Below are 23,436 nucleotides of genomic sequence, written 5' to 3' on the forward strand. Positions count from 1 at the left end.
CAAACGCTCATATCTTAAATTCTATAGGATTAGAAGTGTTCAAAATGATTATTTATGATATAACATCATCTGTAACGTTATAGCCAAATTGACATTAAATGGTACTACTAACTTGTTCTTTTTAAGAAGTTCTTGTATGAATGCAGCCTCAGATGAAAGAAGGAACAAATAGGAAAGAAGAGGAGCACAGTTGGTTCCCATGGGAATAGAGGTGTTTAATTGTTTCTGAACTGAAAACAAGTTTCCAAACCGTAACAAATATGTTCAACGGGCAATCAAGATATCAAGCTTTTGACAATTTCAACTTCAAAGAATCTTTTTTTTAGAATGATTTGAATAAAGTATGATGATTTCATGTAGTCTATCCCAGCTTGCATGTCTTGTATCCCAGCCTCCCATAAAAAAAAAATTCAATAAATGCCCAACTTAAAATATATATACCCTCCCTTCAAAATTGCTAAATTAAAGATCATCATGCAGACCCTCGTGAATCATTTGTTTAGATATTATAGTGGGACTTTTGTTGTCTATAATTTATTAAAGCTACTCAACATCACATGGCACGGTGTAATATAAATCTACAGGATGACGTCATATTTCATGTGATGGTGTCAACTGCGCATGTTTCACGGAAGCTGTCAATCGGCCATTATAATTTTCCACCTGTAAATAAAGTAAATTTTCGCAGATGACATCCGCATAGCAATCTCATTTGGCAATTACAGTAGAGAACAGATACTGCGAAAATGTCAGATTTTGACAGCAATCCATTCGCTGATCCAGAAGCACAGGCAAATCCTTTTTCTGTAAGTCGTTTTGAGAGGAATTCTATGCCAACACACCGGAAAACAGAAAGCACACACATCCCCTTTTTACCATTATGTTACTTTATAACTGCTAACACTATTCCTTGTATCATTTAAGATATCTTGTGCCGCAGTCATATCCAAATTTCAAAGTCATGAACTTCTGGCTTTTTATAAACTGATCCATCAAACACATTGACATCAGACTCGGTCATCACTTCACTAACATGACTAATAGAAATAAAGAACACCTTACTTGTAAATTTAAACTACAGTAGAAGTACTTTACTGTTCATTGCGCTTTAGTATGACCACTCAAGTCCTCTAACAGGTCAGAAACCTAGTCAGGAATAACCACCAATTGGTGGATTATACCTCAAGTGACGTATAATCCACCAATTGGTGGTTATTAGGGAAGATAGATAGATAATCAATTACCTTACAGCCTCTAGCTTGAGTCTTGTCAACATCCACCAGACAACAACCTGATCACAGGCACTTGTTTCTATCCATGGGAAGATCCCCTATCAACTTATTATTACGTAAATATATGTTGATAGTGGGTCATCCCAAGGATAGAAACAAGTGCCTGTGAATCTGATAGTGTTTTCTGCAGCTTTTACAGACTCCATCACGAGTTGGTGATGGAATATCCGTTTAACAGATGATATTGGATATGTTTCTTACATCGTTACTACAATCCCCTTTCCTTTTCATTAATGTAACCTACCAAATTAGACTATTTACTGGAGTTATAATAACATGAGCAACATGATGCCAGGGTGCCACATGTGAAGCAGCATCTGCTTACCCTTCTGGAGCACTTGAGATCACCCCCAGTTTTGAGTGGGGTTCGTGTTGCTCAGTCTTTAGTTTTCTATGTACTATTATTTGTCTGTTTGTCTTTTTCATTTTTAGCCATAGCATTGTCTGTTTATTTTCATAAATACACGATTTATGAGTTTGACTGTTCCTCTGGTATCTTTCACCCCTCTTTTAAAAGGGCAGTGTATTTTTTTCTTAGATGTTACTCTTACCATGATTGGCTACACTTTAAAGGCACATTTTGTACTCTCACCAAAAAAGGTGAACAGGATTATTTTCATGGAACATTTTCAGCCTTTTAATTTCACAAGTTTTTTTTTTTTGATTTATTTCTCGTTTTCTGGTGTTTGGTTTGAAGTGTGTGCTCTATGTTTCCCCTTATTTAGAGATGCAGCTAATGGTGGATTTGTCTGCCCAAGGGGGCAAAATTTAAGCAGGTCCAGCAAATGGGGCTTTTGTGCAAGATCAGGTGACTGGCAGGAGTTTTGACAGCCTGGGTCTGGCAAAAGTTAAATATCTGTCAGCCCTGAATAACTTTATCAAGAAAATTATTATCTTATCAGATTGTTTTTAAACTTTTAAAAATTATTTGGTAAACATTTCTGTTCCCGTCTTGGTCGCTTAATCTAGGGAACTAGGTATAGAAAGATGTGGTACAATGTATGAGTGCCAATGAGACAACCAAATAAAAAAATATAAAAGTAAACAATTATAGGTTAAGGTACAGCCAGTTTATATTTTGGATATTTTTTCATATCTTCTCAGGTAAAAATATTTAGCATATCTTACTATTGTTTCTGGTAGCATAGCTATCAGAATGTCATAGCCTTTCTAGTTTCATGAAGAAATAATGTTATATTGTACTGTGTAGTAAGAATGGCAGAGTAGGTACAATTGGGTAGCATAGCTGAATGGCCACTTAAATTTACAGATGGGTCTAAACCTGGTATAAACTAATATTGTTTAATTGATAAAAATAATAATTCAAGCAGGTGTGTGGAAAAGCTATGCCCGACTCAGTTCAATTCATACAAAAATATATATTTGTTTTCAAAACTTATAAAGCAGATTAATTTACGATAAAGAAACCAATGATCAACAAGTAAAACATGTGTATTTAAGTCAAAACATCAATGATCTTGACAATAAATATTAAATAACACTGTAAATAGATCAGTAATTTAATTGAAAAAAATAAGTATGCAAATTTTTCTAGTTCCAGACAATAACTTGTGTTTAAGAGTATGGATCTGTCTTAAATTGTACTGCAAGGTTCCATACTTCAAAGGATAGACTGGTATTGAGTATGGGGGTAATGCTCACAGGGGGGATTCAAAAAGTTTGGGGGGTCCATTTTTGTAAATGGGTTAATTTAAAAAATTTCAAATTTTTTAAAAATTTCAAGAAGAATCTTAAATTGCACCGTAAATACTAGATTTGTAAGATCTTGACATTTAAGTTGTGTCAGAAACCTATACTAACATGTATGTCAAACATTTGATCACAATCCAAATTCAGACGGTATCAAGCTTGAATATTGTGTCCAAATTTGCCCCAGCAGCAGCTGTTCAGGGTTCAACCTCTGCGGTCATATCAGTCTGCGCTCAGCGAAGCAATTTAGTTTTTGCCTTATAATAATTTAAATGATACAGACCACTTGCCAGTAAATGTACACAAATGCATTGTACATGGTTCTTTCTGTAATGTATTTTTATCAATAAAGTTTGCTTTATATATTATTACAGGATCCTTCTGTACGTCAAGCTACTGGTGGAAATGTTGGTACAAACCAGGGTACTATGGATGAGTACAATCCATTTGAGGATGGTAATAAAACCCGTCCGGCAGCAGGAGTAAGTTTAAGATCAGGTCAAAGTTAGATGGATTTGACATATATGACATTAACATAGTTTTAATAAACTCAAGAGGGGGGATTGGACCTTTATCCGGACTTCTGGATCGGGTGTATTTAAGCTCAGGATTTCGAGATTGACCCTTTCAAAATCTGGGAATTCTTTTTTCGTATTTCAGGATGTCGGTATTTTAATTTATTTAAATTCGGGACCTCAGGATTTTGTGTTTTTAAGGCCATGATTTCAGGATCAGGACCCGTCCTTCCCCCCTTCCCAACTCAAGTATTTAAAACCGAGGCCACATTTAAAAGAATGTCTGTTTCCCCTCCCCCGGGTCTACCCTTTGTAAACAGACCAGGAAGGCAGGTTCTTTTTTTTTTCTTTTTTTAACTGGGTGTGATATTTTTAATTTTGGCCTGAATAAAAATGATTTTAAAATATTTCACACATTTATAACAGAATCAGTAGAAATAAAACATTTAAATTTGTAAGAATTTCAATGTTGATCAAGGTAATGGTAGGAGACAAATTTCGACTGTGTTTGGTCTGTGGATAAACTGACATGTTTGTGTTAGAGGAACAAATTTATCTGCCCTGGCAACAATTGGTCAGTAGTTATTACTATTAGTCATAGATCTTTTTAAAACGCCATTCATGCATGTCATCTCATTCTTCTTAAGACAAATGTAAGAGTTGCTTTTTGTGATAAATGTATTCATATACAATGTACTATGTACATGTATACATGTATATATTATTTTATAATCATTAATGATAATGGTACATTTTATGTAGTTTGAATGTCAGAATGGTTGAATGAATGACTTATATCCAGATTCCTGATAAAGGGGGTTTATCTGTTTTCCCATATATCAATTAGATTTGGGTTATTTCAGTTATGAGTTAGAAATAGTGCATTGTGCAATGGTAAACCAAAGTCGCCATATGCATGCATAAGCCATCTGCATTTAAATAAAACCTAACAAACACATTTACATAAATAGTACATTGGACAAAGATAACATATATAATCTAGGTATATATTTTGTAGGGATTAAAATTGTATAAATTGATAATGTTCTATTTATAATTTGTAGTCAATGACTGAACAGCCACTGTTAGATGTAAATATATGCAACAGTCCCTGACTGTTATTTTACCTTATATATAGATAAAGCACATAAAAATCCCTTATAAATATAGTTTTATTTACAAGCTTTTGTTACTCAAAATTAAATTGAATAACACATGTTACAAAAATGTGTTAAACATGCACTCTCTTGAAGATCCCTGCTTAAACCTCACTTTCAAAAGACGGTCATAAGCAATTAAAAAACGAAGTTGGATAGAAATCACTTTACTGTCTTATTTTTTTCCAAAAAAAATATTTGTATGTCATACATGTAGGAGTGTTAGAATGCATCATTCCCCAATTCCCATTTCCTTTCTGAATTTATCAACAAAACGTAAGGGTTTAGGTTTATTGTAAAGGAAAGTAGAAAAGATGAAATCTGTATGAGTTTGTGAAGTTTAAAAATAAATTTTTACATACTTGGATAATTGTTGATTACAGATTCTAATATGACGTGCTTCTTTAGCTTTGTAAACAACACTGTGATAAAATTCTCGATAAAATATACTTAGCGCAGACTCAGAGATATACATATTAATGGCTGTTACAATATACTTCCCACGTAAATCTACATGTATTGGAACCTATTTGCAGACCCTCTGCTGATTTTATTGTTTTAAAAAGGGCAATTAAAAAAAGACAAAATAACTTTTTTTCTTATTGTATGCATAATAAAAAGAAGTAATGCACAAGAGCTCGGAGAAATCAACAAAATAAAAATTAAATAAAATTCCGCGAAAGTCTATTAATCTTTTTGGCGCATTTAAGTCATTTCAAAACATGACGTCATTCAAATGAAACCGCTAAAGTTGAAAGTTTTCTGTTGCGTGAACCAACAGAATTCTTATGATATTGTATTAAAACTGATTTTTGAGGTAGGTTTTATTTTCTATTCTTTGCATTATTCGCATATTTACTCGTTTCAGCAAGTCAACATGGCGACTCCTTAGTTACAAAATGTCAACTTTGGATTTAACGGCAGCTTACGAGAAAAACATGTAAATTAAAAATGGCACATGTTGGGTTTGAGAATTTAAAGAATTAAACATTTTTTTTCTAGCAGTTATTCTCGAACTAACTTACGCAAGCTATATATTTATAAAGATATTTTTGCTTTATCTAGCAGGGAGTAAAAAAGAACAGCCACACACACAGCATACCCACCCTCGCTTCAGTTTTTTTATGACCGTATTTGTCCTATTAGAATCAAAATAATTCATGGAAGCCATATATTGTTGGTAATTTACACACGGCCTGGGCCATGAAATTCGTTAATTTTATCCCTCGCTAACGCTCAGGATAAAATTCGAATATCACGGCCCAGGCCATGTGTAAATCTCCAACAATATATGGCTTCCATAAATTTTTTCTTAAATCAACATATTTATCTAACATCTTTTTTGTCTGGAATACATTATAGCTCTATGAAAGATAATTTTGCTGTTTAAGGTTATTTACACACATTAGTGACCAAAATTTAAGTCTAATTTTATAAAGAAGTACAATGCAATTTCTTTGCGCATTTGGTAATTTACAATAGAAAGGTGAATCTGTATGGGAATTTGTTTACAATACAATATACATTGTATTAATTAATGTTTAGTTTGTTATGAATAATTTAAATTTATAAGTTTTAAGTGCATTCAACATTTATAGGAGGCATCCTAGAAGAGATTCATTACATTGTATATACACATGTTTAAATTTTTTCTTTGATATGTGATATTTGTATGTTTCAGTAGTTTTACAAGTAATTATAAGTGACTGATGCTTACAACTTTTCAAATGGTTTCTAAAATTAAAATATGACAACTTTTACTTTTATCATTTAGGAGTTATACATTACATTCATAATTAATGGTTTGACCTCTTTACCTGCTTCTTTCATATACATGTACATGTACAAGCCTTAAAATGTCTACATCAATTATTTCCTAATTTTCCAGGGAGCTGGGCGTGGCTCAGTACCTCCCCCACAACCAGCTACTCAGCCCGCTATAATGCAGCCATCAGAAGAACCTCCACCATATGCTGCCTCAGGGGCACAGAAAATTGATACATCAGATCTACAGAAAAGACAAGAGGTTAGTAAAATTTATGTTGATTGATATAATGGAGAAGATTAACATTGAGTACATTATATTTACAATATTCATATAACTTAAGCCAGCTTGTTCACCATAGCATTGCAAATGTCCTCAATAATTGTTTGATTAGTTCTAGGTAAATTTCAAATTGTATTAAAGACTGTAGAAAACTTTTTAACACCTGTTTAGTTTGGGTGAAAACTTTGAATTTGTTGCACTTATTGAAACCAAGTTTTGCTGCAATGATCCTAAGAAGTTAGGGGAGAATAGGATTTTGCATGCTCCTTTCCCAGTACTAATACTGTCTGTCATTGCAGCTGAAAATAGTACATGTACATTGGTAAAAGAAAGCACCAAGCTTAATTTCACTGCAGATTTTCAGTGTCTAAGGATAACTGTTGCTACGATTTTTTTTTTATTCTTTTGGCATCTTTCAACATCATGAACATTATAAGTTTTACTGTGCATGGTGTCATATGGACACCTACCTGTTCTGGTTTTTGTACATGTGACTTTCATGTATTGCTGATATTTTCTGTGGGGTTTTGAGTCATATGACCTATTGTACAAATTTATTAAGATAATCAAAGATGCACAGAGTATCATGGTAATTTTGATTTATATTGATACTTTTGTTAAAGGAATTAGAGAGAAAAGCAGAAGAACTGTCAAGAAAAGAAAGAGAAATGAGGAATATGCAGTATAATGGTATGTCTTTTTATGGGAACTCTCAAACAACTTTCAGGGAGAATATACAATTTTATTAAAATTTTGAAATTTTGTACATGGTTTAGGCCAAGGCTTCCAAAAAGTTCATATATTCCGGACATTTGTATTGTGTTCGGTAAAAGTCCAGCTGGGCAAAGCATAAAACAGTCATATACTTTTTAGTTTTCAAGGCTTTCTTAAAAGTCGGTCATTTTAACATAATTCACGAATTTCTTGACCCAACCTTTTGCCTTTAACAGCCACACATTTCCGGTCATAAAAGTGACATGATGATTTATTACTATTAAAACAACCCCTACTTCAATACTTTCTAATTTTAATCAAGGCTAATTAGTTGTTGGACAGCTGAAATCTACCTGTTCAGGTGACAGGAAAACTATTTTCATTACCGAACATCGTACAAATTGATCGGCCTATTCAAAGTTATTTTTTACAATTCAGGGGGTTTGTATCTATTAAATTAATTTAGTACAAAAGATTAAAATTATAAGAAATATCTTTAAAAACATGATTTGATGAAAAAATTTAAAAGGTTTCAAATAAAAAAAATCGTCAGAACTACGTTTTACGATCTAGAACACACCTGTGCGCAGGTTAAAAATTTAATTATGCATCCTACATTTCTTAAAAAACGCTAAAATTATCATTGATACCTGTATCAAACGTTCGTTTCAAGTATATTGTTGAAGAAATAACGTGAAAAGAGTTTTCTTCACTCAGTCTTGTTTTGAAAACGTACAAGGATTTTACATATCCGTTTCTGGTCCATGTTTTACCATTGTCAAGTCAACATAAGGTGCAAGGAAATGTGATTTAAAAATGAAAGTAAAAGTTTTTTACAACATCATTTTGCACAAATAAAGAGTCTTCGGCAGATATGAGCACACTGATGTGCTGCCAATTTAACAGTTTACATCAGAACATCAAATTAATATCAAAGTAAAGTTTAATATCGTTTTTTTTTAATCTAATGAGGTAATGTCAATTGGCCGGACGGATGGCCAATTGCAAGTGATTTCCATGATTGCCTTTTGTGACTTAGTCTTTAGGGATTAAAATCGGGATCAGATATAAAATGTTGGGCTGGCTCAAATATTTTTGGAAGCCCTGGTTTAGGCTACAAAATTGTAGCTATAAATAAGTTACAGTGATTTTTATAGACACTTACATTTATATATTTAAGGAATGATCAGATCTGTTCCAGTCTGAAAGGTTATGTTTGTAAAGATGATCATGTTGAACGTTTTCATTACTGGGACTTAAAGTGTGATCTCATAATTAGCAATTGTAAGTCAAGAAACCAAGTTCATGCTTAATGTTTATGTATCTATTTTTTCAGACCGACAGAACAACTGGCCACCATTACCTGGATTTTGTCCTGTTGGTCCATGTTTTTATCAAGATTTTAGTGTTGATATTCCTTTAGAATTCCAGAGGACTGTAAAATTTGTATACTACTTATGGTGGTGTAAGTTTATATTGTTATTGCATTACAAAAACATATTGTATAAGAAGAGTATGTATTTACAGTACTGTACATTGCTTTCAACTGGATAAATTCTTAATGATAATTTAAGCACCTGATTATATTGTTTCTGTGAAATCACTTAAAACAACATCTTTAACATACAGCAGTTCTTCTTTGTTAAATGAATGATTTATTAAGCTTTAGAAGAAAAAAAATAGTTGAATTCTCCAGTATTTTTGGTGACACCTGTTATTTTATTTTGTAATAACAAGGATTTACTTTATCATGTTTATATTTTGATTTTATAAGTAAACTTTGAGGCATTTTGAAATAGTCCTTTTTTCAGTAATTTTCATCCTAGTTTTATGCTGGTCTTTCTTCTGTGCAATTTTTTTTATTAAAAGGTGTTAAATTTTTTTAATGAATGCTATTAAGAATTTGGGAAGGAAATATAAAATTGTTGAAATTGATTTCCAATATATCTGAATTCTAATTTAGCAATCAATTTGATTCCTTTCTGTTTCAGTTTATGTATTAGTACTACTTCTAAATGTGTTGGCGAGTTTAGCTTTTTTCATTGTTGATGGTGATGGGGGAGTAACATTTGGATTATCTATTGTTTGGTTTGTCTTATTTACACCATGTTCTTTCCTTTGTTGGTATAGACCAGTCTACAAAGCTTTCAGGTAAGATTGTTACACAATAGAATCATTACAATTATTTGCTTGAAATCCTTATCCACTAATTTTGTTATCAAATATGTTATGCACAAGGAAAATCTATATTAGAATAGAAAGAATAGGAGGTAAAAAGCACATGAGAAACAAAAGTAATACTAAAAATAATCCTTTCAAATATTAATGAAAAACAATCCAATTTTCACATTTTAACTTCACATAAATATGAGAAGTGACTTTAAAACATCCAGTTGCAATTAAATGTATATTTAGATGAGAACATTTTAATGCGATTTTTGAATGTGAACCCTGCTTTTTAAAATGTCCAACAAGCTAAGCTGAAAAATTAATGGGGCTATTTCACAAGATAACAGCCTCCTGTAAGACATGTCACCTTAACTAGACACATTATTCTAATAAGTCGTTGCTCTTACTTCTTAATTCTTCATGCTAAGTGGAGAAGTTTTAAGACTTTGGATCAGTCCCACTGCCTCCTGCACTAAAGAGGAGCGCATGATCACTTCAAATTTCACATTAGCCTATGTAATTTTTCACATCTTTTTACATTTGTACTTGAAACTAATATAAATGTCAACTTTCAATAAAACAAGTAAATAAATATAAGAAGATGTGGTAAGAGTGCCAATGAAACAACTCTCAGTTTGAAGTCACGAAGATTATTAGATGATAATTCAAAATGTATATTATCTATAATGTGAAATCTAATTAAAAAAATCCTGAATTATTAATTCTTATGCACAAATATGGCTGTTGTGTAAATGATTTAAAATGTGCAATTTAATATGTTATTTTATCGTTTATTTTGAATAGAATTGAGAATTGTATTTGAAGGTGAACAGCCATTTTACTATCATCAAATTCTGAATTGATGGTCCTGAATAACAGTTTTCTGTTTCACTAATTAAGTCCATTTGTGACCATCAAATCATAAATTTGAACCAACAAATTTTAATATATTCTTCAAAATCATCACAACCAAAGAAGACAATTTCGATACTATAACAAAAAAAATACAATAAGATGTTAAAAACTTAGTTTCCCTAAGTCCTCTAATGAATATTGAAGCTTTCAGAAAACATAAAAATATATTAAACACATATAGGAATTATTGATACAACCCTAATGGACTTATGATGTTTTATATTGCAGGAGTGATAGCTCGTTCAACTTCTTTGTATTTTTCTTCATATTCTTTTTCCAATTCCTTGTGTGTATAATCCAGGCTTTAGGAATTTCGACTATTTCTGTGTAAGTATACGTTATTTGGTTGTTGTTTTAAGATTAATGCATGATATTTTTCTTTTTGTTTTCAGGAGTGATAGTTCCTTCAACTTTTTTATTTTTTTCTTCATTTTCTTCTTCCAATTTCTTGTGTGTATATTGCAAGCATTGGGAGTAACTGATGTGACAGTGTAAGTATCTAATTACCAACAATGCACTTGTAATGTCCTCACAAGCTAATACTGAGGCCACATTTGAGCATTATCTTAATGGTAACCTTATCCATTGCATAAGTCTTTCCAAGACTGTTCTATGAAAACATTCAGGGGATCCATCAAAGGTGTCGTGGAATCAATCTGAACTTTTATTGTGTGTCAACTTTATTAAATGCAATTGCCGTTACGGGAGAGGACATTTAGTGTTATTCCTGGACTGTCCAAACTTCTGTGCATCCCATTTTGTTTCCTCACTCTAACAAAAAAAAATTCATCCAAATTTTATGAAACTCTCATAATGCCTAGAATCAAAACTCTAAAACAGAGTTTGAATTTTGGCAGTGATTCAGTTACCTTTATAGAGTTATGCCCCATGACAACTAAGAAAGTTGCAAATTTTCAGTCTGCATTCTTAAGTTTGGCTCTTACAAACTTTATGAAACTCGTATACAATTGTTAGAACCACAACAATCAAACAGACTTCAAATTTGGGCTGCATGTAATTGACCATTGTTAAGTAATGTCCATTTATAAGTAACTTGAAAAATTGCAAAGGTTGAGCAGTGCATTGTTGTCCTCCAACTCAATCATCTTTCAATTTTTTATGGTGAACCTCAAAATTTGACTTAGTATGTGGCAACACCATTGTAAAAGTGCCTTCCCTTTATACCTTGAATGTTGGTGTGGAACAGTCATTGGTATAGTCACTCAAACCTTTAGCTGGATTTCAACTTTCAATATAAAGGCCAAAGGCAAATTATATTCCTAACCCCCCAAAGATACGCTTACAAGACTTGTACAATAATGCTTAAAATTTGCTTTTTCATGTTGGGAACATTCATTTGCACAGTTAACCCTTTCCTCCATGGAATTTTTTTTTTTACATACTTAATTCGCATAGGATTTTTTCAAAGAAAAATAATCATCAGGTTTAAAGTATTAATGCATTGCGAAAACAAATTTTTCATCAATGAAATTCCAGTCAGATGTTCTCATGAATATCCTTTTTATATTAGATACAATTTTGTTTAAGTCTAATGAAGTTTTATCCTGGTAATACGTTTCAACTGAGGCACTACACAGGCGTCGAAAGGCGTCATTATGGAGTAAAGGGGGTGGCCAGCGTCAAAAGGTGTCATTATGGAGGAAAGGGTTAAGCATGTTTTACTATGAAATAATATTATACGGTTATTGCATGAATATTGGGGAATATTGTCCCTAGTAGAATTTTATATTGCATGAGCTTGCGAGTGCAATATATGTTCTACGAGGGACAATTTTCCCTAATATTCATGCAATAACCCTTTTATTGTATAGCAATATAATATTTCCAAGTAAAAATTGGTTTAAACTTAGATTTTGTCTTTGATGACGTCATGAGTTTTGAAGATTTATTGCTCTAGTGCAATATTAGAATTTATTGCATGCTAACTTTTGGTTACTTTCTGTGGGAAATATTATATTGCTATGCAATAATATAGGGTTATTGCATTCATGAATGTTGGGGAAAATTGTCCCGAGTAGAATTATATATTGCACGAGCTTGAATTTTCCCCAGTATTCATGCAATAACCCTTTTATTGTATAGCAGTATATATTTGAAAGTAAAAATTGGTTAAAACTAAGATTTTTTCCTTGATGATGTCATGAATTTTGAAGATTTATTGCACTAGTGCAATATTATTGATTTATTGCACGCTAACTTTTAGTTACTTTCTATGGGAAATATTATATTGCTATGCAATAATATTGTTTCTCCTTTGAATGAAAATTTAGTTTTATACAGTAAAAGAGACGTCGACTTATTGTCAAAATTTTGGTATTAGGATGGATAATAAAAAAAAGCTAGCACCATTTTGATTAATGAAGCAACTGATGTTCAAAGGAGATTGTTAAGATCATTCAGTCTGTGAAAAAAATATCTGTCTTGGTACCTTGATATATCTCACAATACTGTGAAAACATGAAGAACTAATTATCTACATAGCACATGTTATAAATTTTTTAGTTCATGAATAAGAATATAATTATGATGTCTTTAAAAATATGTCTGTACATGATATGATTTAAAGTATTTAAGCAATTATATTTCAGAGATAAGTTGGTTAAAATTGCAGTTTTGTAATTCACATTTTATTTCATGGTGATGGACTTATAATAAGTATCTTAGGTTCCTTTTGTTTTTTATTTGAATTAATTTTGTTTGGTGATGGATATTTTTGCTGGTTCTATAATAATTGAAACATAGATTGTAGTACATTTCAATGGTTGAACACTAGTAATTTTTGGGGCCCTTTATAGCTTGCTGTTCAGTGTGAGCCAATGCTCTGTGTTGGAGGCTGTACTAGTACTGTGACCTATAAAGGTTCACTGTTATGAATTGTGACATGGATGAAGAGTTGTCTCATTGGCAATCATACCACATCTTCTTATATCTATAGATTGTAGTAATACATGTTTTAAAACTGCATTTAGTGTGATGGGGATTTTTCAATTTGAAATTTAAAATGTGAATCTTAAAAATATTTAAAACTTAGCTGTAGAGAGTGGTAAATGTTGTAAGGTACAAGATTGTCAATGATTTTTGGACGATGTAGTGAAGGTAAAATTTATCCTTCTTTTAAATTATTTGCAAGATCTTGTTCCGAAGGGCCAAGTGAGCTTTTCTCATCACTTAGCGTCCGTCGTCGTCGTCTTTAACTTTTTACATTTTGAATTTTTCTAGAGAACCACTGAATGGAATGAAACAAAACATGGCATGAATGTTCCTTATAAGGTGCTGACCAAGTGTTGTTACTTTGTAGCCGATCCATCATCCAAGATGGCCGCCAGCAGGGGACTTAGTTTAACATAGGACCCTTTGGGAAATGCATACAAATGACTTCTTTTAGAGAACCACTGAATGGAATGAAACCAAACATGGCATGAATGTTCCTTATGAGGTGCTGACCAAGTGCTGTTACTTTGTAGCCGATCCATCATCCAAGATGGCCGCCAGCGGGGGACTTAGTTTAACATAGGACCGTATGGGAAATGCATACAAATGACTTCTTTTAGAGAACCACTGAATGGAATGAAACCAAACATACCATGAATGTTCCTTATGAGGTGTTGACCAAGTGTTGTTTCTTTGTAGCCGATCCATCATCCAAGATGGCCGCCAGCGGGGGACTTAGTTTAACATAGGACCCTACAGGAAATACATACAAATGTCTTCTTTTAGTGATACACTAAATGGAATAAAACCAAACATAGCATGAATGTTCTTAATGAGATACTGACCAAGTGTTGTTACTTTGTCGCCATTGCAACATCCAAGATGGCCGCCAGTGGGGGGACTTAGTTTAACATAGGACACTATGGGAAATGCATACAAAAGTCTTCTTCTAAAGAACCACTGAATTGAATGTAATCAAACATAGCATGAATGTTCCTTTCCTTATGAGGTGCTGGCCAAGTGTTGTTACTTTTAGCCAAATTTACTATTTTTTTTATATGATTCAAAAACCCAAGTAGAATCAGGTGAGCGATACAGGCTCTTGAGAGCCTCTAGTTTCTTGACATCCCAATAGCAAAATAGAGGGAATTTTTTTTTTACATCAGATTGAAAGTTGACCAATAAAGAACTAAGATATACATGGTAGGGAGAAAAAGTTCACCATTAAGTGAAATAAAAATTTTAAAGGTCTCGCCAAATGGAGGGCGCCCTATATTGATCAGTCTATCCGACCATAACAAATTGTGTCCGCTCTATCTAGAGAACTATTATGATTTCAAAGTTTATACTTTACATGCATATAAACCAATACCAGAGGTTGTGTCCTAATTTATGTAAAACTTCCTAGGTCAAAGGTCAAGGTCAAAAACTTTGGTTTCAGTCAATAACCCCATATCCAATACTAAAGATAAAAATTTTTACCTCACATTAGTCAAAGAGATAGCTCCCATCTCAAGGATATCTAGTTAGTTTGAATATATTTAAGTGTAATTGTAATGTTTATATGCAATGAAAATAAATAGTCACATAATGTTCTGTTTCTGATCTACAAAATTCTGTTCACCAGGTTAATTTTGTACATATGCAGTATACATGGATAAGAAAGAAGGAAAATGTTCAATATTTTATGTATTGATAATATATTTTGAAAAATAATTCTGTTGATGTTATTTTATTGTTTTGTATAACGATACTTTTCTGAATACCGTATAAGGCCCGTTTTGACAGAGAAGTTTGTTTAATTTCAGTGGAATGATAAGTGGACTAAAGCTGATTGCCAACAATGTTGCAGCAGCACTAATGATGATCTTCGTTGGCATTTTATTTGGCTTTATTGCAGTTTCTAGTTTTATTGTCTTAATCAAGGTAGATGGTGACAAAGGGACAGTCCTGCATCAGATGTTTTATTTTGTTATGCTTACAGAAAATACTACCAAACAAGCACTCAGAATTTTTATAAATATTTATTACTTAAGATTATTTGGTGAAGCAAAAATTGAATAAAATAATGTAAGGCCAATTAAAATTAATTGATAGATTTTCATCCCTGCCCGCCCCTCTGAAATCGTCCCGCCCAGATTTTTTTTATTTTTAAATTTACGATTTCCGGATTTTGTTAATTTCCGTTACCGGTAAACGTCAATGATTTCGTTTCAATTATCGTTTTTCGTATTTCTTCGAGTAATTAAGAATAAATCTACAGATCTATGATGACAACATCATCTACCGAGAATAGAGATTGATTACAGGAAGGGCATAAAATATTCGGGTTACGATTAATACGCTGTTCCAAGAATGCAAATTGCTGCGGCATGACACAAATTTCTATGATTAGAAAACATTTTGTAGATTTATCCATGGCTATTCTTTTTTTGTTGAGAAACAGCAAACAACCTCTGCCCCAATACATGTAGAACAGTGTTTGCCAATCAGAGATATTAATTTGAAAAATTATGTACGATTCCTTGTACGTGTATATACATGCTAGAAGCTTATACTCTTGCATATATGAAGGAAACGTCACAAGATGGTTTGATATGAAATAAAAAACAAAAAATAAAATCCTCCCACCCGCCCCATTTTTTTAAAAAAATTGGATGAAAATCTACTTATTAAATTTCGTTGGCCTAATGGGTAAAAAGGTTAAAAACTTGTAGGTGTAATTTTTCACATGTAAAAATATTTTAATGAATTGTTTGTAGTATTTCCTTCATTATTTTAGTTTTTTTGCTTATTGAAATAGGAGGGAGGCCAACCTTTGCATGACAATCAGATTTTTAAATACTATGTATTGCAGGTATAAGGGAAGACATCAAAAGATCGATGTAGGATAAAAAACTTAAATCAAATAGTTTGGGGGTGGGGGGTCAACATTGCTGCAAGTTTTGTTAATCTAAAATCGATTTTACATATATCCCTATTGGTCAATCAATTTTTCCCAAATTAAGTTAAGAGGGGGGTTGTGAGGGTCAGTGAAAAAACTATGTGAATTAAGTTTTTTATCCTTCATTGAACTTTTGATGTCGTCCCTAACTTTTCAGCTGGCAGATTTCACTATATTTGTGGTGTTTACAGAAACATTAAAAATAGTACTCCAGAAATCTTTATTTGTAGAAAGCATATCATACTCTGATGAATAAATAAAAAATTCTATAGATCTGAACTAGTTTGACTATTTAAAAAAAAATCAATGAAATTTTATGAAAACAAATAAGTGAAATTTGTTTGGACAGTTAATAAGTAAAATGACAACTTTGTATTGACATCTGTATATCTAATCACTATGCGACAACCTTGTGAAAAAAAATTGTAATCTTAGACTTAAGTCTTCAAGAAGTTGTGATTTTACACTAACCTGTCCTATAATGGTGACATGTACAGTAGATTCCTGGGATAACTAGGTTGATTGGAAGAATACCATATTATGTTATGTTTGAAATTAACTTGGAGCCAGATCATATTGATTGTAATCTCAATATACATATTAAAAGTATTAACCACAATTCACAAATGTAATACCAAAAGTACCATTATAATATACCATGACTGGCTCCAAGTTCCATTGGTAATAGGAAACCTCATCTTTTACATTTTTGTTTCCCCCTTAATTCTAGAACCTTTCCATGTTATATTTTAGGGGCTGGATTAATGGTCTAGGAGTTGTGGGTAAAAAACCTGCTGCAGGGGCCATTATGCTATTTATAGCTTTATTCTTTTCCATATGTGCTGTTTTGCAGTTAGTTTTACTACTAAGGGTATGTACATACTAAAAACTGACTTTTGTAATTATGAAATGATTTGCTATTCCAACAGTGGATGGATAAATGGTTTTAAAGTTGTTGGGAACCATACTGGTGCTGGTGTGATGATGCTATTTATAGCATTCTTCTTCTCCTTGGCAGCTGTGTTTGAAATTCTCTTACTGATCAGGGTAACAATGCCTCATCCCTATACCTTAAGCTTGTATACTTTTTGCTGCAGTGCATTCAACGACATGCACACTTCTCCATACATTTGATAGTAAAACAATTACTCTTAATACTACATGCTGCTGTGCATTCAACACATGTCCAATTCTTAATACATCTGGTAGAAAACCAATCTACACTCCAATACTACTTGCTGCAGGGTATTTACAATTCTCCATACATTTGATAGTAAAGCCATCTACAAGCCAATACTACTTGCTGCAATGCATTCAACACATGCACAATTCTCCATACATTTGATGGAAGATTCATCTACACTCAAATACTACTGGCTATAGTGCATTCAACCCATGCACAATTTTACAATACATTTGACAGTAAAGCAATCTACACTTTGTCACTTCAAATATACTCATTTGTCTGCTCCTTAACCTCAAATCAAATATTAGAAAGAAAAATTTGAATAACTTACAACTCTTTGTGAACATGTTCATAATGTTTGAAATTTATATCAATGTTGTTTTGATATGTGTATTGGCATGCCTTAAGTTTTCCCAACAACTATAGAGTTCTATCAAAGACTGTTGGACAAAAAACTACACTAATTTGAAATTTCACAAATTGATTTATAAGTGTTATCATAGTTATAGAGAAGAGATGTCCATTAAAGTTTTTGTAAAAAGTTATATGAAGAATTCGATTGCTTGTACACTTATTACTATAGTGATCCTGCATGTTAAAGAAATATGTATGCCTACCATCCTGTTCACAATCAAATAATCCTGTAGCCATCACAATTTCAGACCTCTCTTCAGTTTTTCAAAAGTTCATTTTATTGGAAAAGTGTTGAAAATCTAATTCAATGTTATAATATTTAATAGTTATAGAGGAAATTAATCTTTTGTATTACTCCTTGACTTTAAATCAATATTTTATATAATGTCTGTATTTTATTAGAATGGTAAGAGGCATTGATGCCAGTTTTGTATTTGAAAAGTGATTTAAGGAAATATTGGAGGTCAAATTTCAGAATTTCTCTAGTAATATACTTCAATTTGAAATAAATGCCTTTTGCACAAAAAGACATATTATCTGTTTTTGTTTCAAGTAACTGTATATATTTGGAGAAAACAAATTGTCTACTTTCTGTTTTCCATATGGTCAAAAATTAATGTTTTATTTGTATGACTTGATTGATTTTGTTCAGATTGATGTAAGTGTTTATATTGAACTTTGTCTGTTTGTTGTTTAGGTGCACAGAATATACAGAAGTACTGGAGCCAGTTTTGCCAAAGCTCAACAGGAATTCTCCACTGGAGTAATGAGGAATGAACATGTACAAAGTGCTGCAGCTAATGCAGCAGCAGGGGCAGCTAAAGGAATGGCTAGTCAGTATGGATCAAATAATAAATACTGAACTCACTCAGAGTTGTTCCAGCCAAAGTTCCTCAATTAGAACGCTTGAAAGTCATGTGATAAAAAAAAGAAGTTGGATGGTGCAGTTGTGAGATTTTGTTATTTATTTGTTTTAATCATTTTGTTGTTAAGAACTTATTTAGTTTATAATGATATCATATCATGTTGCACATCATATTGTAGTACAGCTGTGTGAATAACTACCTGGCAATTAATTGGGTCAGATCAGAATTATTACAAAATATAACATTTACAAGTCTTACTTACATTGACTTAGGCCAAAATAACAGTATTCTTATATTTCATCCCAGTCTTGTGTAAATTTTTATTCTACATCTTTAGCATACAAAGGAAACATTTTCATTGAAACATAATTTTTACATCAGAAATAGTTACCAAAATATTACCAAAATATGCTGTCAGTCTATTCCAAAAGACAATGGTTAAGAATATTTGAATTCAATGTTTTTTTATTAGACTTTCTCTCAAAATTGAGTATCTATATCATCATCAGTAAAGCCATATCCTGCAGTTATGTTCCTCTGTGTTGATTCAATTTTAATCCAGATATACTGGCAAAAAATTTCAAAATTTCAATGAAGAATAAGATATTGGTTATCCTTGAATTATATCTTGTTTGTTTAACAAGTTAGATGGAAGTAGAGGTATTAATGCACAAAAAAGGCATATGGGTAATATATACATATATAGATACTTTATGGTAATGTCTTATAAGGCATATTATTTCTTTTAAAGAAATAACATTGAAGTAGATTTTTATGTTGTAAGTTTTTGTTAGACATATTAGAGCAAAAGTTGACTGTCATAATTATAGTTGAAATAGTGACATTTGCATTATACATTTTGTTTCAAAATAAATTTAAATAGGTCTTTATATTATAAACAATTCCATCAAAGGAAAGATAATGCACAAACAAACTGTTGGAAAGTGATCAAAGAATGATATTAAATGAAATGAATCTCTGAGTAGTCATCTTGAATTGACGAAAAAGCAAGGACCTGGAATTGGCTTTCAAAGATTGATAACTATTTTAAAAGAAATGGTTCAAACTATCAACATAATTTGCTAAGACTCAACGTTTCCGATAGCTTCATTGGTGTGTATTACATTGTAATACATCACAGTATTGCATTAGTTTCATAAAGTCTACAATGACTTCCTATAATTTATAAATAAAGATATTTGAGAATATTAAAGGTTCTTTTAACAATAAAACAGACACTAGTTATTACATCTTGATATACAAGCAGAATAATTGCATAACTTTGTTGCTGTGCAGCTATTGAATATCATTTATTTTTATTATTTCAAACTAAAAACTAATGGCATTATAAACTTAATATATTTAACATCAATTCATATATTTTTAATGTGATATAACATGCATATGTATATCAGTATATTAACTTGAGGTTAGGGATAAAAGATATAAATAATGTGTAAATGTCCTGTTTTGCAGAAAACATATTACTAGGTCAGATATGACACTTCTTTTATAAGTTCTTTCTAGTCAATTGTATATGTGTAGATACATGTAAGATGGTAGGACATACATACTTCAATATTTTCTTTGCACAATGAAAGGAAGAATTATTTTTGTTTCATTATATTTTCTCATTTTCATCATTTCACTTGTCCACTTCATAATAATCTTGATTGAAAGAACAAAAGGTAAATAACTTTGTCATAATTAAACAAATATGATGATACATAATCGTGTTTACAATTGTAAATTATTCTGGGTTCATTTTGATGTAATTATTAATGATTTTATGATCATATTGCTTATGTGAATAGCTTCTAATAAGTACTTATATGTTAACTTCCAATTATCAACAAGGCTTTGTATTTTTTGCAGATACTTTATAAACTGTTTCATGTGCAAAATGAATTGAAAGTGATATTGTCAAAAACTTGCTTGTACAAAAGGCTGCTAGAGCAATCTGTTGTTTATTTTTCATGTTTAATTGGGAACAACTAAAGTATATATCTTTAATTTTATGTATACATGTATTCAGTGTTTATATAAATCATTTTTTGTTACTTTGGGTATGTTGTTAATTCATATATATATATATATACAGTTTATGTTCAATATTTCATTTTTCTTTCCATTTCAGTTGTCTTAGTATGCTATAAATCTAAATTTGTTTCCAATATTCCAAAGTGAAAAATATGCAAGACCATTTCACAAAACTAAATTCAAAATACCAGTATAAATGAAAAAAGGCAACAAAAACAATTGTAAAAATGACAAACAAGATTTTTTTCCCACACTGATTCAATGTAAATGAATTGTATTAACTGAAGGGTAGAAATGTGTTATTTTCAGTATTAATATAGAATATATTTTAGTGATTGTTAGGGATGATTAAAAGACTAGACACTTTTTTCAAGAAATCCTGGAAGGAATTAATATACTGGAGGCAACATATTTATAAATTACTTATTGATCCCATTAAATAGATAAACCATTAATTAACAAGTTATGAATTTGTATAATTTATGTAGTATAGAAAAAAGTCCCTTTGTTGTGTTCTTGAATAAATAAGCTAGAAAGAGTACTGTCGTAACATTCCAACTACATTATAGTAAAAATCATAAAGATTGTAATATGAAAGGAAAATGTGGGGTATCATGAGTAAATGAAAAACAGGCAAGCTATGAAAAAATGTTGAGAAAAAAACCAACCTCCAAACCTTGAAATTGTAAAATGATGTATACACAGGATTTTTAGCTTAATATAAGAAGATAACATTTAGATTTGATGTTTTCATGTTATGCACACATTTGATTAAAACTGTCATTGTACTGTATATTTGTTGTTTTTTTGAAAGCAATAAACCAAATGTTACTGTACCTATCTTTTAATAACATATGAGTATGTCAGTTATAGAAGATTACACTTGTTGTAAAGAGGGTTTATATGTATTCATTGTAAGATTGTAGTATAAATTATAATTGTTTTGCTGTACTAAGCCTCTTAATAAATGTAAATTAAGAAAGCAATTGTCGTTTTTGTGATGCCAGTCTGAGAACATTGATTATATCACTATCTGAAAGACAGATACAGTTTTATGATATAGAAGATTAAACACCTGGATGCTTCATACCTTGTATACAGATGCCTTATGTTCTGAAAATTTCATTTGTCATATGTTCATTGTCCCTGATCTCATTTGACTGATTCAGCAACTGCTATGAGAAACTAGTTTACTTATAACATGAAGTATTTACTTAAGAGTAATAGAAATGCTTTGGTATATAGGATCTTTGAACAGTCTTCATGTCCATCAGACACAGTTATAGGAATGCTTTGGTATATAGGATCTTTGAACAGTCTTCATGTCCATCAGACACAGTTATAGGAATGCTTTGGTATAGAGGATCTTTGAACAGTCTTCATGTCCATCAGACACAGTTATAGGAATGCTTTGGTATATAGGATCTTTGAACAGTCTTCATGTCCATCAGACACAGTTATAGAAATGCTTTGGTATATAGGATCTTTGAACAGTCTTCATGTCCATCAGACACATTTATAGGAATGCTTTGGTATATAGGATCTTTGAACAGTCTTCATGTCCATCAGACACATTTATAGGAATGCTTTGGTATAGAGGATCTTTGAACAGTCTTCATGTCCATCAGACACAGTTATAGGAATGCTTTGGTATAGAGGATCTTTGAACAGTCTTCATGTCCATCAGACACAGTTATAGGAATGCTTTGGTATAGAGGATCTTTGAACAGTCTTCATGTCCATCAGACACAGTTATAGGAATGCTTTGGTATAGAGGATCTTTAAACAGTCTTCATGTCCATCAGACACATTTATAGGAATGCTTTGGTATAGAGGATCTTTGAACAGTCTTCATGTCCATCAGACACAGTTATAGGAATGCTTTGGTATAGAGGATCTTTGAACAGTCTTCATGTCCATCAGACACAGTTACAGAAATGCTTTGGTATATAGGATCTTTGAACAGTCTTCATGTCCATCAGACACAGTTATAGGAATGCTTTGGTATAGAGGATCTTTGAACAGTCTTCATGTCCATCAGACACAGTTACAGAAATGCTTTGGTATATAGGATCTTTGAACAGTCTTCATGTCCATCAGACACAGTTATAGGAATGCTTTGGTATAGAGGATCTTTGAACAGTCTTCATGTGCATCAGACACAGTTATAGGAATGCTTTGGTATATAGGATCTTTGAACAGTCTTCATGTCCATCAGACACAGTTATAGGAATGCTTTGGTATAGAGGATCTTTGAACAGTCTTCATGTCCATCAGACAGTTATAGGAATGCTTTGGTATAGAGGATCTTTGAACAGTCTTCATGTCCATCAGACACAGTTATAGGAATGCTTTGGTATATAGGATCTTTGAACAGTCTTCATGTCCATCAGACACAGTTATAGGAATGCTTTGGTATAGAGGATCTTTGAACAGTCTTCATGTCCATCAGACACAGTTGTAGGAATGCTTTGGTATATAGGATCTTTAAACAGTCTTCATGTCCATCAGACAC

The 23,436-nt window shown here is 31.8% G+C and overlaps 1 protein-coding gene across 10 annotated transcripts; it reads left to right on the forward strand.

The window, feature by feature from the left end:
* The first annotated feature begins 539 nt into the window (after positions 1-539).
* Positions 540-21,903, forward strand: LOC139519103 (secretory carrier-associated membrane protein 1-like). Of its 10 annotated transcripts, none has more exons than XM_071310903.1 (10): positions 615-806; positions 3,377-3,484; positions 4,582-4,608; positions 6,563-6,700; positions 7,345-7,411; positions 8,772-8,900; positions 9,427-9,586; positions 10,748-10,846; positions 15,280-15,397; positions 18,713-21,903. In XM_071310903.1, exons 1-10 carry the CDS (start codon positions 747-749, stop codon positions 18,875-18,877), a joined length of 1,071 nt encoding a protein of 356 aa, XP_071167004.1. In that variant the 5' UTR covers positions 615-746; the 3' UTR covers positions 18,878-21,903. The 10 variants fall into 10 exon arrangements, with proteins under 10 accessions (XP_071167008.1, XP_071167010.1, XP_071167011.1 ...); XM_071310901.1 differs by lacking the exon at positions 15,280-15,397 and adding an exon at positions 17,169-17,286; XM_071310904.1 differs by lacking the exon at positions 15,280-15,397 and adding an exon at positions 17,345-17,462.
* Positions 21,904-23,436: the final 1,533 nt, after the last annotated feature.

The sequence above is a fragment of the Mytilus edulis genome, chromosome 4, assembly GCF_963676685.1.
Source record: "Mytilus edulis chromosome 4, xbMytEdul2.2, whole genome shotgun sequence".
NCBI lineage: Eukaryota > Metazoa > Mollusca > Bivalvia > Mytilida > Mytilidae > Mytilus > Mytilus edulis.

What these genes read in the sequence shown, in the direction of transcription:
- LOC139519103 (XM_071310903.1), top strand. Translation starts at nt 747, where the DNA reads ATGTCAGATTTTGACAGCAATCCATTCGCTGATCCAGAAGCACAGGCA. An exon ending in ATCTACAGAAAAGACAAGAG is followed by an intron (nt 6,701 to 7,344) that starts GTTAGTAAAATT and finishes CTTTTGTTAAAG; the next exon opens with GAATTAGAGAGAAAAGCAGA. An exon ending in GGAATTTCGACTATTTCTGT is followed by an intron (nt 10,847 to 15,279) that starts GTAAGTATACGT and finishes GTTTAATTTCAG; the next exon opens with TGGAATGATAAGTGGACTAA.